Source organism: Benincasa hispida, chromosome 8 (genome assembly GCF_027475165.1).
Source record: "Benincasa hispida cultivar pf3 chromosome 8, pf3_genome.v1.1, whole genome shotgun sequence".
Classification (NCBI taxonomy): Eukaryota; Viridiplantae; Streptophyta; class Magnoliopsida; order Cucurbitales; family Cucurbitaceae; genus Benincasa; species Benincasa hispida.
In genome coordinates, this window is record NC_143485.1 from 46,139,241 (window position 1) to 46,151,102 (window position 11,862).

The 11,862-nt window shown below is 36.3% G+C and overlaps 2 protein-coding genes across 8 annotated transcripts; one reads left to right on the forward strand and one right to left on the reverse strand.

Annotated features, from left to right (window-relative positions):
• The first annotated feature begins 1,771 nt into the window (after positions 1 to 1,771).
• LOC120069323 (AICARFT/IMPCHase bienzyme family protein) lies at positions 1,772 to 8,673 on the forward strand. 7 transcript variants are annotated; one of them, XM_039021058.2, is made up of 13 exons: positions 1,772 to 2,026; positions 3,141 to 3,313; positions 3,419 to 3,542; positions 3,958 to 4,033; positions 4,258 to 4,354; positions 4,726 to 4,828; positions 4,990 to 5,123; positions 5,685 to 5,862; positions 6,132 to 6,286; positions 7,003 to 7,212; positions 7,573 to 7,920; positions 8,007 to 8,133; positions 8,275 to 8,673. In XM_039021058.2, the coding sequence occupies exons 2-13, from the start codon at positions 3,203 to 3,205 to the stop codon at positions 8,424 to 8,426; spliced, it is 1,815 nt and encodes a 604-aa protein (XP_038876986.2). In that variant the 5' UTR covers positions 1,772 to 2,026; positions 3,141 to 3,202; the 3' UTR covers positions 8,427 to 8,673. The 7 variants fall into 7 exon arrangements, with proteins under 7 accessions (XP_038876986.2, XP_090172286.1, XP_090172287.1 ...); XM_090316160.1 differs by having other exon boundaries at positions 1,828 to 1,997; XM_090316161.1 differs by having other exon boundaries at positions 2,018 to 2,108.
• Positions 8,674 to 9,627: 954 nt separating this feature from the next.
• On the reverse strand, positions 9,628 to 11,513 carry LOC120069296 (ribosomal protein L7/L12 domain-containing protein). The gene is made up of 2 exons (XM_039021009.2): positions 11,275 to 11,513; positions 9,628 to 10,463 (listed from the first exon to the last, which is right to left on the reverse strand). The coding sequence occupies exon 2, from the start codon at positions 10,371 to 10,373 to the stop codon at positions 9,726 to 9,728; it is 648 nt and encodes a 215-aa protein (XP_038876937.1). The 5' UTR covers positions 10,374 to 10,463; positions 11,275 to 11,513; the 3' UTR covers positions 9,628 to 9,725.
• Positions 11,514 to 11,862: the final 349 nt, after the last annotated feature.

Here is an 11,862-nt window from a genome sequence, read left to right on the forward strand (position 1 = left end):
TAATTTTTCAAATCTTTCATCCCAAATATCAAAATTCGCTAAAACTTAAGTAAGTTTTGGGAGATATAAAGAATCTCGGTGTATCCGGGCAAAATTAACTTCAATATTCTATATATTTGGGCTTTCCCAGTGAAATCTTGGGCACGTTAACACCGAGAATCTTTATATTTTCCCAAATCTTAATTTTTTATTTACAAAATTTGATATTTTATAAATTTTAAAGATCACAGCGCATTTGAGATCCATTTGAAAAATCATAATTAGTAAATTCATTTGGAAATTTAGAAATTCATATAATTGATGTTTGAAAAATTATGTAAATTTTTATATAAGATATGGTAAAAATAATTGAATTTAGAGAAAATTTGAAAAGATATAAGATTTGGTATAAGATTGGGAAAAACTATATAATATTTAAAAAAATCAGTAGAATCTCGGTGTTAGTATTGTCCGAGATTTCACCAGGCCCAAAACAATCCAATGGTCGATCTTGCCCAATATAGACTAAGAAAAAACTAGTTTAACAAGTTTTCAAAAAAAACATACTAGTTTTAAAAAGTAAAAACTCGATATTGTGATTTTTGGCAATTTCCCAAAATAATTGTGCACCTTTCGGACCACACATGTTCTCCTGTGGATGGGCTTAAAAATAAGGTCATGGATGACCAAATATCGGCTGTAAAGTACATGCCTATCGCGATATGCATTATACCCAATTTCCAAAAACACCTCTACTTATCGCGTTTGAGTTCCAAAATCGGATAAGGGATTAATCAAAATGATCAAGCCGACACGACCATTGCTAGCGCGAACATGTTTTATAACGTGTTAAATTTTTCATCGCATTGTATTCGTCAAATCGGATAGGGGTAGGGAAAATTCATTGGGCTAGAGGGCTGGTTGCGATTGCGATGCATTTGTGTGTCCTGAGAAGGGCATGTGGCGCAAGCAAAATATTATAATTCATAGGTCCATGAGGGTGGTCATGAAACTTAAACGGATAGGTAATTCGTACAAAAACCTCTTCAACCCACGCATGTCATCTCAATTCTCTCCTTCACCCCCACACTAGACTTGACCTTACTCTTGAAGCTCAAACTCAAGTCACCGCCGCCAGCCATCTGAAGCTCAAAGCAAATGCCAATCACCACCGTCAGTCTCCTTCCTTCTTCAATTCACTCCCCATTGCTTCATCTTGTTCCTAGTTCCATAGAGCAGCTTCACGCTACATAAAAAAGGTAAAAATCTTCAAACATTTTTCCTTAACCTTCTTCCTTCAATTCAACATTTTATCGTTTGATTTGGACTGATGGATTGGATTTTTAGGTTGGAATTAGAAGGTTTTAACTGAAGTTGGAGTGGTTCGGTTCAAAAGATGGAAACCAAGAATTTTTCGATTAGTTCGATATGGTCACTAGTTTTGCTTAAAATCGACCAAATCGAATCATGCACATCCCTAATCATAATAGAGGGAATAACTTTATTTTGAACAAAAAATATATATTAATATATTCCTTTACAAAAAAATGTCTTCGATGAGAACTCAAATTTCAACAAAAGAGAACTCGCTCGACAATTTCAAGCGTGTCAAAATCAACTTCAAGGGGTGATTCTTTTAGACCATTTCAGAGAATTAAACCTTGTGAATTGAACTGGACCATATTTATTATTTCGTAATGAAATTGCTGCAATCATAAGATTTGTTTTTTTAAAATTATTATTTATAATTCACGAAATATTATTAACAACCCATCTGATAACGTATTTAAATGGACTAACTTAGTAAACCTGACTTATATAAAGAGGGGGTACGGGAGTTTTTTTTTTCCGCCACTTTCTTTGAAAAGCGTGTAATGGCAAATTTATCATCTGCTTAAATAAAACACCATTTTTGTACATACTACTGATAATTTGGCTGCCATAACCCTAATTCTGCGGCCCCGCCTCATTGAAAGTGGCACGCATATCACTCTCCTTCCAACAGTTTCAACTTTCAGGTTTCGTTCAACACAGCTCTAAGTTATAGGTACTTTTTGATTGCTTATCTTCGACTCCCATGTCTCATTTTCGTACATGGGGTTCTTGTTTTCTTCGTTGGGCGGTTCTTTGTATGTGCGGTTTGGTTTGTTGATTTATTTATTTACTTTTTGTTCAAATAAGGGTAAGGATTCAACATCATGGAGGTCATTGATGACGTTCTAATTTGACTTTAAAACTCTTTTCTTTAACTCTGTTTGTGGGTGTTCTGGAACGACTCTGAAAAATCTACCTAAGAGCGATGCAAATTTGCGAGCTCTAAACTGAGAAACAACAACAATGAAGTACTCTACTAATTCTTCAGTGATGCTGTACCTCTCCAACTCAACTTGTTTTTACTATTTTTCTTGCTTATTTCTTAATATGTTCATTTCTGTTCTATTTGAAGTCAAAGGATATACCCTACCACCCCCTCTTTTTTGTTTATCGGGTTTTCTTTCTGGACCTCAATCCATGTGCCATATCAGTTATTTTGTTATTTCTAAGTGTACTGGATAAGTGTCAAGTAAGCATCATCTTTTCTCTGTTTTCTGTGTTTGTCTATTTTTATATGAACTGCTGGTTGTAGGATAAGTTGGCCAGGTGGCTTGTATCAATTATTGTTGAATTTATTGGAACGTACTGAGATTTAACGGTTCATTGGTCAAGGTTTAAATTGGAGAGGATTTTGATGATAAATTCCACAGTGGTTATGTATTGAAGGCAAAAATGAGTCCCATAATATTGGTATTATTTTTTAGGTTGATATAATAGGAAATGCGTTTTTTTTGTTGTGTACAAATGCCAATCCACATCTTACCAATGTGGATTTTCTTGATATGTCCAAGTCAGTGTAAAGTAGACAAAGGAAGCATCACGCTTAGTTGTTAAGTTTGTCTAAAACAGGATAGTTTTGTATTTTGTTACTCGTGTTATATTTGTTAATCTTTCTCCTTGATGAGAATTCTTCAAGATTCTTAGTCTACACCACTCTTATTTATGCAAGAGGAGAGTCTTGTAATTTGTGAGTTTTATAAATAATATTATAAACTCCTCATACTCTTTGCCCGCGTATTAGTAATATTGTATCGGAGAGAATGTTTCTGACACCAGCAGCTTGACAGGCTGACGGAAGAAAACAGTTGGCATCAAGAAAGCAAGCAACAAAAGCGAAGAAGTGACAGTGATGTTTAGGTCTGTTGCTGCTCATTCTCCTGCCACACCTATCACTGCTATTTCATTTGGAGAACCCCGTGCTCGGCTGTTTCTTAAGGAAGCCAATCCTTCACCTCTTCTTGTAATGTGCTATTCACCAATTTTTCTATTTTATTTTCTTTAATTTTTGGAAGCACGTAGCAACAATCCCATATTCTGGGTTTTTTACTCTTTCTTTTTGTAACAGTCTATATTCACAAGTGTCCCTCTCCATCATTCCGTGCTAAGACGGCGGTGCTCTACTCTCAAAGCCATGGCTGATGGTGAAACCATCACTTTTTCTTCAAAGATCACCATACCATCTGCTTCTGGTAGTATTCTCTTGTCCTTTAATATTGAACATTGCATTTTATTTAGAAGGCTTTAAATTTTGTATGTATGTTGCTAGTATGTTTGAGAGATGCACTTTAGTGGATAAAAGACATGGAGGGAAATTTTGGTTGTTTCTACCAGGGAGCTAGCTGAGTTGTTAATCTCTACAAAAGTGAAAGCCACCTTCATTAATGAACTCTGAAGATTTATTTTTTATTTTTTATTTTTTCATTTGGAGCTTAGGTTTCAGTTTCTTTTGTTTTATGGTGTAACTTGACTCAACTAGAAATGTTTTTGTATCGCAATGGTCCCATAGGAAGTTCTTTCTTTGATCTTTTTTTTAAGTAGAGGATCTTTTTGTAGCGAGTTGGGTGTATCAATTTGACAGTTGTTTGCTATTATGTTCAATTTCAGGAAAGAAACTAGCTCTGATATCATTGTCAGACAAGAAAGATCTTGCATTTCTAGGAAATGGGCTTCAAGAATTGGGGTGAACTCTTCTAGACTTATTATGCAATTTTGTTTAAGTTCCTTACTTGAAGATTGATCATCTCTTCTTGAAACCACTAACATGGATTTTTATAAAACTATTTTTTTTGGCGAGTTCTAAGTTATGACACATATGTTGTATTTTTTTGTACCTTCTCTACATTGTGCCTTGGGCATTAAAACATTGAAAACATAGCTTATACCATGTATCTTATGAACTTGCAGCTATACAATTGTTTCAACTGGGGGAACAGCATCTACATTGGAAACTTCTGGGGTTCGAGTTACTAAGGTGGAGGAGCTTACATGTTTTCCTGAAATGGTATGTTGCCTTTTCTCTTGTTTATTCAGATTCTGAATGGAACAAGCTTCCTGTAGCTTCCTGAAAAGCATTGCTGTGCTCAGTTCACCATTTTTTTTAGATTCCAAAAACTTATTTTAAAGAATGAAATATTGGCAGTAATTTCCTCTGCATAGATTCTTGAAGCACTATTGTATAAAGTTAGAAGCAGATGCAGTATATTGTTACATAATCAAATGCTCCCGTTCTTGCTTATCTTATACATTTGTTGAATAATTTTGTTTTGTTTGGCTTTTTATTTTTATTCGTGTATGAAGTTTACAGAAAATTAGGTGGAGACTTATCTGACCATTTTGTATTTGTTAATGATAAAATTTACTTTGTGGTGGCAGCTTGATGGCCGTGTAAAAACTTTGCATCCTTCTATACATGGGGGCATTCTTGCTAGAAGAGACCAAAGGCATCATATGGACGCCTTGAAGAAACATGGAATTGGTGAGGTTTATGCTTGTGTTTTATTCATGTATTGTATCTTTGCGGCCAATCTCTGGAATTCTTTATGTGGGTCCCAAGTTTTAACTGCATTTCAACTGCAATGCGTGGTCTTAGTTGCTGCAAAGTTTTGCCTCCTGTTTTCTGAAAGAGTTTCTCCGCAGGCACATTTGATGTTGTTGTGGTAAACTTGTATCCCTTTTATGAAAAAGTCACGTCATCTCAAGAAATTAACTTTGAAGATGGAATTGAGAACATTGATATTGGTGGCCCGGCTATGATCAGAGCTGCTGCAAAGGTAAGGAAAGTGTAGAACTGTGTGGGTTGGGTAAATTGTGGGTAAATTATTTGCAAAGTTGATCTTGGGATTTATATTAGCTTCTTCCTGATTTCATATGGAAGTCAGATAGAAATATGAGAACTGTTATTGATTTGTCAAATAGTACTAGGTTTTTCATTTCTCTTACAAATATGGTAGTGAAATTAAGGAACTAGCTCAAAGCCATTTTAGGCCTAGTGGCATTGGAATGTGTGAAGAAAATAAAAGGAATTTTGAGGAACGAGTTCAAATCCATGGTGGCCACGCACCTAAAATAATAAAATCATATGCAGTTTTTTAACAACAAAATGTTGGGTTACGAGATTAATTGTGGTGTGTATAAGTGGGTTTGAGGACTTATGAATTGTTTAAGAAAAAAAATCAGCATAATTGCTAAAGACCATTCTCTAATGTCAAGGTGCATATCATACTTGGATTTTTAGTTTAGATAACTTTCATTTCGTGATGTAAAATTTTGTAGTGTTTTTAGTTTAATGTGTAGTGTGTTGTATTGATATGTGGATGAACATGCACATGCAGAATCACAAGGATGTTTTGGTGGTCGTAGATAGTGAAGACTATCCTGCACTGCTTGAATTTTTGAAAGGAAGCAAGGATGACCAACAATTTCGCAGAAAGCTTGCTTGGAAGGCATTTCAACATGTGGCTTCTTATGATTCTGCAGTCTCAGAATGGCTGTGGAAGCAGACTGTTGGAGGTAAATTCCGCGTTTCATCTATTCCAAGTGCATAATTGCTAGTATTGGTGCAATCATGTTTACTATGTGCTCTTATCTTGTCATGTGGTCCAAGATAAAGATGCATGCACTTGTCAAAACTATGTAGAGGAAAAAAAAAGTTGCTTCTATTAGGCTTTATATATGTATGTATGTATGTATTTTTATTATTATTCTTGATAAAAGATAGAAAATTATTTTGTTAATCTTGTGGAATTTTAGGTTAAATGGTCTTCTGTGTTTGTTGGTAGATAAATTCCCTCCCAGCTTTACCGTGCCTCTTTCCCTCAAAAGTTCTCTTCGCTACGGGGAAAATCCTCATCAGAAGGCTGCCTTTTATGTTGACAAGAGTCTTTCGGAGGTCAATGCTGGTGGTATTGCTACAGCAGTCCAACACCATGGAAAGGTGAGCAAGTGCCCTCTTCATCAATTCATTTGTGGGTTGAAGCTATGAGAAATACACACTTGTCAATTGTTGCCTTTCTGCAGTTATTTTTGTATATTAACACGGATCCATGGTACAAAGGATTAATTATATCTATTATGTTTGTGCCTTCAAAGTTTCTGAAACAATAACAGTAAGCCTTGCCCTGATGAGAACGTGGAGATGTTTGGAATTTACTAATATCGTGATAACAATTTTGTTGGAAGTTGGTTGTTGCATTGTGGATGATTTATTGTTCTTGATCGCTTTCCCAAGTAAGTTTTTAGATAAAATGGACCAGACCAAGTTATCTAATCATTTTTCTAATGGCCGACAGTGAGAAGTAAATTGTTATATGCGAGTAATAGGTAAAAGTGTACTTGTGAATTGTACTTAAAATACTCTTTGATCATTATTTCTAAATTCAGGAAGGCATGCGTAAACTGTAAAAGAGTTCCAATTTCATTTTGTAGTCTTTTGTGTTGTCTGCTTTCCATGATGATCATGGAAATGCATCAATACTATCCAAGAAGTAAGGCTTCGCCTAAGTATGCACAGAGATTTACGATATTACATCCTTTTAGCCTTCGATATGTGAAATTTTTTATTTGACTTAAGATTATCTGAATCTGCCACGTTAGTTTTCATTCTCTTTACCGGTGAGTTTCATTTTTCTTAAAAACTTTTGTTTTGTGCAGGAGATGTCATATAATAACTACTTGGATGCCGATGCAGCTTGGAACTGCGTATCAGAGTTTAGGAATCCTACCTGTGTAATTGTGAAGCACACAAATCCATGTGGTGCAGCTTCACGTGATGATATTCTGGAAGCATATAGGCTGGCTGTGAAGGCTGATCCCGTTAGTGCATTTGGTGGCATTGTTGCCTTCAACGTAGAAGTTGACGAGGTTGGTATGTTTCCTTTTCTTAAAACATGTTTTGAGGACCAGTATTCTGCCTTGATCGAAGGAATTAATCCTCTATCAAGACCCGAGTTCGATAAGACATTGACTGGACTTGAATCTATGTTAATTCTAATGATAATTCTATGTTAACTTTTGGAGTAATTGATTCCAAGTAGCTGCGCTTGCCAGACCAAAACCTCCAGCTTCCAAAACAGCGAAGCAATGTCATGGAACATCAAACCAATTTTTCGTTTACCAAGAATATTTGTGCTTCTGTTATGTAATGATGTTTGGTTGCTATTAGCTAAATTAGATGAACGAAGAAGCTTAATAAATCCATTGCTTTACTTTTACTGCATTTAGGTTCTTGCAAGGGAACTTCGGGAGTTCAGAAGCCCTACAGATGGTGAAACTCGGATGTTTTACGAGATTGTTGTTGCACCCAAGTACACAGAGAAAGGGCTTGAGATCTTGCGTGGGAAATCTAAGACACTGCGAATTCTCGAGGCGAGCAGAAATGAGAAAGGAAAACTATCCCTCAGGCAAGTTGGTGGGGGGTGGTTAGCACAGGATGCTGACGACTTGGTTCCACAAGATATAAAATTTAACGTAGTTTCTGGAAAGGCTCCTCAAGAAAGTGAACTTCGGGATGCGGAGTTTGCATGGCTATGCGTCAAGCATGTTAAGAGCAATGCCATTGTGATAGCAAAGGTTGTATATTCTAACTCTGATTTTTTTCTTGACATGTTTCGTTTCTGTTGGGCTATCTCTGATGCTCTCTTTTTTTTTTTTGGCAGAATAATTGTATGTTGGGTATGGGAAGCGGGCAACCAAATCGTCTCGAGAGTTTGCGGATAGCCTTGAGGAAAGCAGGGGATGAGGTCAAAGGAGCTGCTTTGGCTAGTGATGCATTCTTCCCATTTGGTAATTTCTAGGAATCAAATTATTGGTTTTATAGTTTTCTAATGTTGCACCTCCAAATCTGCTAATATGTGGCATACAGTAACGGTTACGATCTCTTAGTAGTCAATTTTGTTCTTACGTTTGTGCAACTTTGGTTGGCAGCTTGGAATGATGCAGTGGAAGAAGCATGCCAGAGTGGAGTAGGTATTATTGCAGAGCCTGGGGGCAGCATCCGAGATCCTGATGCTATTGACTGCTGCAACAAGTACGGTGTGTCTCTCGTCTTCACCAATGTGAGGCATTTCAGGCATTGACATTGACGATGCTAGTAAACTCTTCCTGGTTCTCCTTCGTCCCCTGAAATCTTTTAGACTTGGTTGGGACACCACAAAATATGATGTTTTTTTCCTTAATGCAGAGGCTTGATGTGGTTGTAAAATAAGCAAATTCAAGTCGTCGCCTGAAGTAGATTAACATGTATCCTATAACTTTCAATAATAATGAAACGCCTCTGAATACCTTCAAGTATTGTTCTCAATCAACGACTGCTGTCTTGTTCCAGATGATGCCCTTTTACTTTATACCTACGTTTAAGAGTGATGATATGGTAGAGTAGATTATTCTTTGAATGAAAGCCTATCAGTGTTAAGGTTGCCATCGGCCCGTAAAAATAATTTGTGAGATTTAGATTGTATTAGGTCATTTGCTATTTTGATCCAGGAACTTTATAGCGTATCTAATGGTTTCTTGCTATTTCAATTTTGAACAATCAGACGAGTGGTTCTTAATTTTTTGTCCAATTGACCTTTTAGTTTCAATTTTGTCTAGTAAGTATTAGACCTATTTGATATTGTTTTAAAATGGGCAATTTACATATCCATTAGATTAAAAATACTCAGAAATATATTAAATATAAAATTTATATCTTAAACAAATTAATCTTTTAAACTTCATATCTAGAACTCATTGAACATAAAAGTAAAAGTTTAAAATGTTCCAAATTTGGCTTGTAGCTGCAGGCCTTGACGGCAAATGCTATATGAAGATTAAACTGAGATGGGATTTAAATCTTGTTTATTTATTAAATTCTTTCCAACATCTTTTAGAAAATACTCTTTATATTTTCAGAGAATTTCTCCGAAAATAAAAATTGATTTGAAACCTAGTTGAATTGCAAATTGAATCGATTTTAATAATAAAATAAATGAATGAATAAATTAAAAGAAAAAAACTACTACCCTCCTCTCTCCTTGTTAACAAAATTTAAAGAAAAAGCCTAGCAAAACACAGTCTAATTCAAAATTTTCAAAATTAAGTTGGATTCATCAACTGGCCGAGGCTCTTGAGTTCTACAAATTGCCCGTAAACAATACATGAAAAAAAGGAAAAGCAGCAATACATGTATAAGTTGGTTTGTTTGACTATTGAGGCATGGGAAGGGACAGAAGATGTTTCTCCTCTTCCATTCGTTTGGAGATGGTTGTTGTGATGCTATTTAGCGAGAAAATCAAGACATGAAAATTGCAAGATATTATTATAAAAAGCATCAAGTCTAACGAAGCAAGAACAAAATAACATGAGAGACAGTGGATGGGATGACCGAAAGCATACATTCATTCCAAGATCACTTTTGCACCAAGTGCCTTCATCTTTTCAATTATTTTTTCACCCTCTTCCTTTGATAGTCCCTTCTTCAACACCGACGGGGTTTTCTCCACTAAATCCTTTGCCTCTTTGAGACCTAAATCAGTGAAACTTCTTACTTCCTTGATAATTTTAATCTTTGCAGACGCTTCGTACGACTCTAGTTTCAGCTCATAAACAGTCTTTTCTGCCTTCTTCTCCTCCTTAGCAGTTGCTGATGATGATGCTTTCATTGCCATTCCAGCCAATCCGGCAGCTCCTGGTTTCATAACTCCAACAACTGGCATGTCTGTCATTCCTAACTTTTTCCTCAAAATGGAAGATAATTCAGCAACTTCAACTAATGTAAGTCCAGATATTTCATCTACAAGCCTAAAAACACGATCAGTTGGAGGACTACGATGCTGTGTTGGATCAAAATTAGCAGGATCGTAATCAGCTGGAAGCCTTCTCTGGTCAATTTCCAACTCTTCCTCTTCATCCTCTATCCGAGCAGGTTGAGCATAATTTCTATGTAATCCATTTATGTTGAGAGGATTGAGGGCAACTGCAGGAGAGCGAATGGTGTTTGCAAACACATTGGGTAGGAGATGCCTTATTCTTAAAACTAAGTGCATTTCTCAAGTTGCCAAATTAACTTCCCCCTTGAGGTAGCAAGCTATTTAGTTCAAACCCATTTTTGGCTTTCAGAAGGGCAATTCAGTGGCCTGGATAAAAAAGCAAAACTAAGTCAACAAACTAATTGACATTATTAACACCTATCGAGAACAATGAACTATAGACTAGATGCCAGTCAAGAAGACAAGTATTTCTTTCTCCTTTTTTTCCACCCCCCCTCAAAGTCCATGCTCACCCCGGGTCCCCAATCCCCCGACTTGAGGCTTTTCTTCATCAAGCTTACCAAAAAATCGAACATGCGACTCTAGGTAGGTTTTATCTTTTATTCAAAGGAGTGCCGTGGGGAATCAAGAGAACAAGTAATTAGTTTTCATTTAGGCCTTCAGATACAAGTAAAATTTTCAATACAGATTATCCAGAAAAAATGACGAGAGAAACTTCACTACAAAAATTTTGACATCAACCTTCACACTCTTTAATAAGCCCCATTTTAAGCTATCTATATAAATTTATAGAACTTAGTCGTCAGCTCACAGGCATAATAAGGCAAATATTACTGTTTATAACGAACTCATAAGTCCGCATTCCTATACGAAGAAAACACATGGTCAAATTCATAGCAGAACCCTTGTTTCTACACTACCAGATTCGAAGAATTAGACGATTACAAATCAAAGCTAATCATAGCACAACAAGCAAACCGAAACCGAGTAATGCTATGTTTCTCAACCAAGACAGTTAACCTATAGTGTGATAAATCAAATAGTCCACTCAAACAACTGATCTTTCCCAACGTCGACTTCAAACAAAACATCAAAAAAAGACTTTATCGAAGACCAATATATCGAAACACTAATGGAATAACAGAGTTGCAGAAAGCACAAAAATATGAAAACTTACGCTATGAGATGAGAAATTGGCGCTAAGGCAGGGAACGTGGTGGTTTGAAGTGCGCCGTGAGGATTGGTGGATTACCGATGATAATGGCTGAAGAAGCTTCAATCTCGTCCAGAAATGGAGGTGAGTGAGCTTCAGAGATACAGTGCTGCAGATCAATGGCAATGGGAAATTAGGGCTCCCAATTCGTTTCTCCAAAAAAGAAATAAAAAACAATAATACCAATCGGGACGGAGAAAGCTAAAGGGCTGGGCTAGGGGATAAGAGAAGGGCTAAGTGGGCTGGGCCCAACAGGTGACGGTTTGACCCATTCGAGGCTCATTGGGTGAGTCTGGAGGTCAAGCCCGGCCCAGTTCTTGAGAAAAGGCCCAACCCATATTTCACCCCTCTTGAATTAAACCTGCATTTGGTTCCCAAAACAGAATGTTTCACTGTAAAAACGGCAGGCTCGTCTATTAAATTTCAAATTCTCCTCTAACCGACTCCGACAAATGTATGTTGTAAACAATGTATACACATACATACATCTATGTATATTGTTGAATATTGTATATAGATTAGTGAAATACTTGATGAAAAATTAGGTGAATC